This window comes from Buceros rhinoceros, unplaced genomic scaffold, assembly GCF_000710305.1.
Source record: "Buceros rhinoceros silvestris isolate BGI_N320 unplaced genomic scaffold, ASM71030v1 scaffold12055, whole genome shotgun sequence".
Taxonomy (NCBI): Eukaryota; Metazoa; Chordata; class Aves; order Bucerotiformes; family Bucerotidae; genus Buceros; species Buceros rhinoceros.
Genome location: NW_010412345.1, coordinates 5,195 through 7,048, shown reverse-complemented (window position 1 = coordinate 7,048; position 1,854 = coordinate 5,195). Strand labels below are relative to the sequence as shown.

The 1,854-nt window shown below is 60.9% G+C and overlaps 1 protein-coding gene across 1 annotated transcript in view; it reads left to right on the top strand.

The window, feature by feature from the left end:
* Positions 1–1,854, top strand: part of POR (P450 (cytochrome) oxidoreductase) — an 18,075-nt gene that overhangs the window by 14,177 nt on the left and 2,044 nt on the right. The window contains exons 10-12 of the mRNA XM_010136362.1: positions 690–871; positions 1,009–1,158; positions 1,711–1,850. Of these exons, the coding sequence (XP_010134664.1) occupies positions 690–871; positions 1,009–1,158; positions 1,711–1,850 (472 nt within the window). The remainder of the gene's footprint in view (positions 1–689; positions 872–1,008; positions 1,159–1,710; positions 1,851–1,854) is intronic.

Here is a 1,854-nt window from a genome sequence, read left to right as displayed (position 1 = left end):
GTGTGGAGGTGGTGCTGAGGGACAGGGGTCAGTGGGGACCTGGCAGTGCTGGGGAACAGGGGGACTCGAGGAGCAATCAAAACAATTCTGTGAGAGCAAGTGGCTCTGATGCAGTGCTGGAGCCTGTGGCCCCCTGTGCAGTGTCCTATGTGTCCAGGCTCACACTGTCACTCCTGTCCCTTCTGGACACCTCAGTGGGCTGAGCTAAATGGCTCCAGCCTTGACCACTGGCACTTCCCTTTCCCCAGGGGGCTCCGACCACAGCTCTCCCTGGCTGAAGGAGACCAAGGACGGTTGTGAGGCCAGGTCTGAAGGGGATGTATGTGCGTGAGGCCAGATTAGCCGTGGAGAACAGCCCTCCTGCCTGCGCCAGAGCTCTGCTGGGCGCTTCTGTGCTGGGCACAGCCCCGCTGGGAGCACAGGGGATTTTTTTTTTTAGCTGGCAAGTTGTCAGGCAGCATCTGTGAAACGCAAAATGAGCTCCTGGGAGATGGAGCTGCTTCAGTGTGGGATTGGGGCTTTGGCTAACAGGCTGATTCAGCCCCTGGGCTGCTCTCTCCTCCCCAAGGCTGTTCCCCTGCTGTGTCCAGCTCTCCTACACCACGTGGAGCTGCTGGCACAAAATCTCCAATGTAACAGCCCGCGGCTGCTGATTTTTAGTTTTTATTCTGTCTCTCCCTCTTCTGCAGAGGAATCCAATAAGAAACATCCCTTCCCCTGCCCCACAACCTACCGCACAGCCCTGACCTACTACCTGGACATCACCAACCCGCCCCGCACCAACGTGCTCTATGAGCTGGCCCAGTACGCCACGGACGGCGGCGAGCAGGAGCGCCTCCGCAAAATGGCCTCGTCTGCTGCCGAGGGGAAGGTGGGAGCTGCGGTCTTCCCAGCAAAGCCGCTGGGTTGAACTGGGAGCTGGGGGATCCCAAGAGGGGTCCGGGCCCGTTGGGCACTGGGTGTAGAGAGATGTGGGGAGGTGGTCACTGTGTCCCTCCTTGCCCGCAGGCTCTCTACCTGAGCTGGGTGGTGGAGGCCCGGAGGAACATCCTGGCCATCCTGCAGGACATGCCTTCGCTGCGCCCCCCCATTGACCACCTCTGTGAGCTGCTGCCGCGTCTGCAGGCCCGCTACTACTCCATCGCCTCCTCCTCCAAGGTGAGCCGTGGCCAGCGGGGCCTGAGGCTGCCCAGGGACTGCTGACCGCTCCGGCTGCAGCTCCACCTCGGCTGGGGATGGGAGGTGGAGAATTCGCCCTGGTGATGCTTTCTGCGAGGGGGAGCAGCTTTAGTTATCTCTGTGCATGAGGAGAGCTGGGTTGTGCCAACTTCCCCAGGGTCTGCAGAGGGTCCCGTGCTGCAGCCAGCTGTGTCCCAACACCAGCACCCTCCTCTTCTCCCGCAGGCATTGCTTTCAGGGCTCAGGAGCTGATGGCATTGGAGGGGTTGGCCAAAATTCCCCCTTTCCTGTGTGCCTGAAGTCCTGAGGTCGTTGGCAGTACTGGGGGAAGCTCAAGGGTCCTGTGATGAGCTGGGCACAAGACAGAAAGCCCATGTGGGACGTGCTGGGAGGTTTGATCTGCTAGGGGAGGAATAGCTGACCCAGCATTGACACTGAGTTAAACTTCTCCCCATCCCTGAGCACAAGGGATGGAGCTGGGGGGTTGCTGGGGTTCCCTCTCTGCCTGGCACCAACGCCCCTTCTGCGCAGGTCCACCCCAACGCCATCCACATCTGTGCCGTGACGGTGGAGTACGAGACCAAGACGGGACGCCTGAACAAAGGGGTGGCCACCAACTGGCTCAAGAACAAGGTGCCAAACGGGACCGGCAGCCACTCCCGGGGGGCCCTGTCA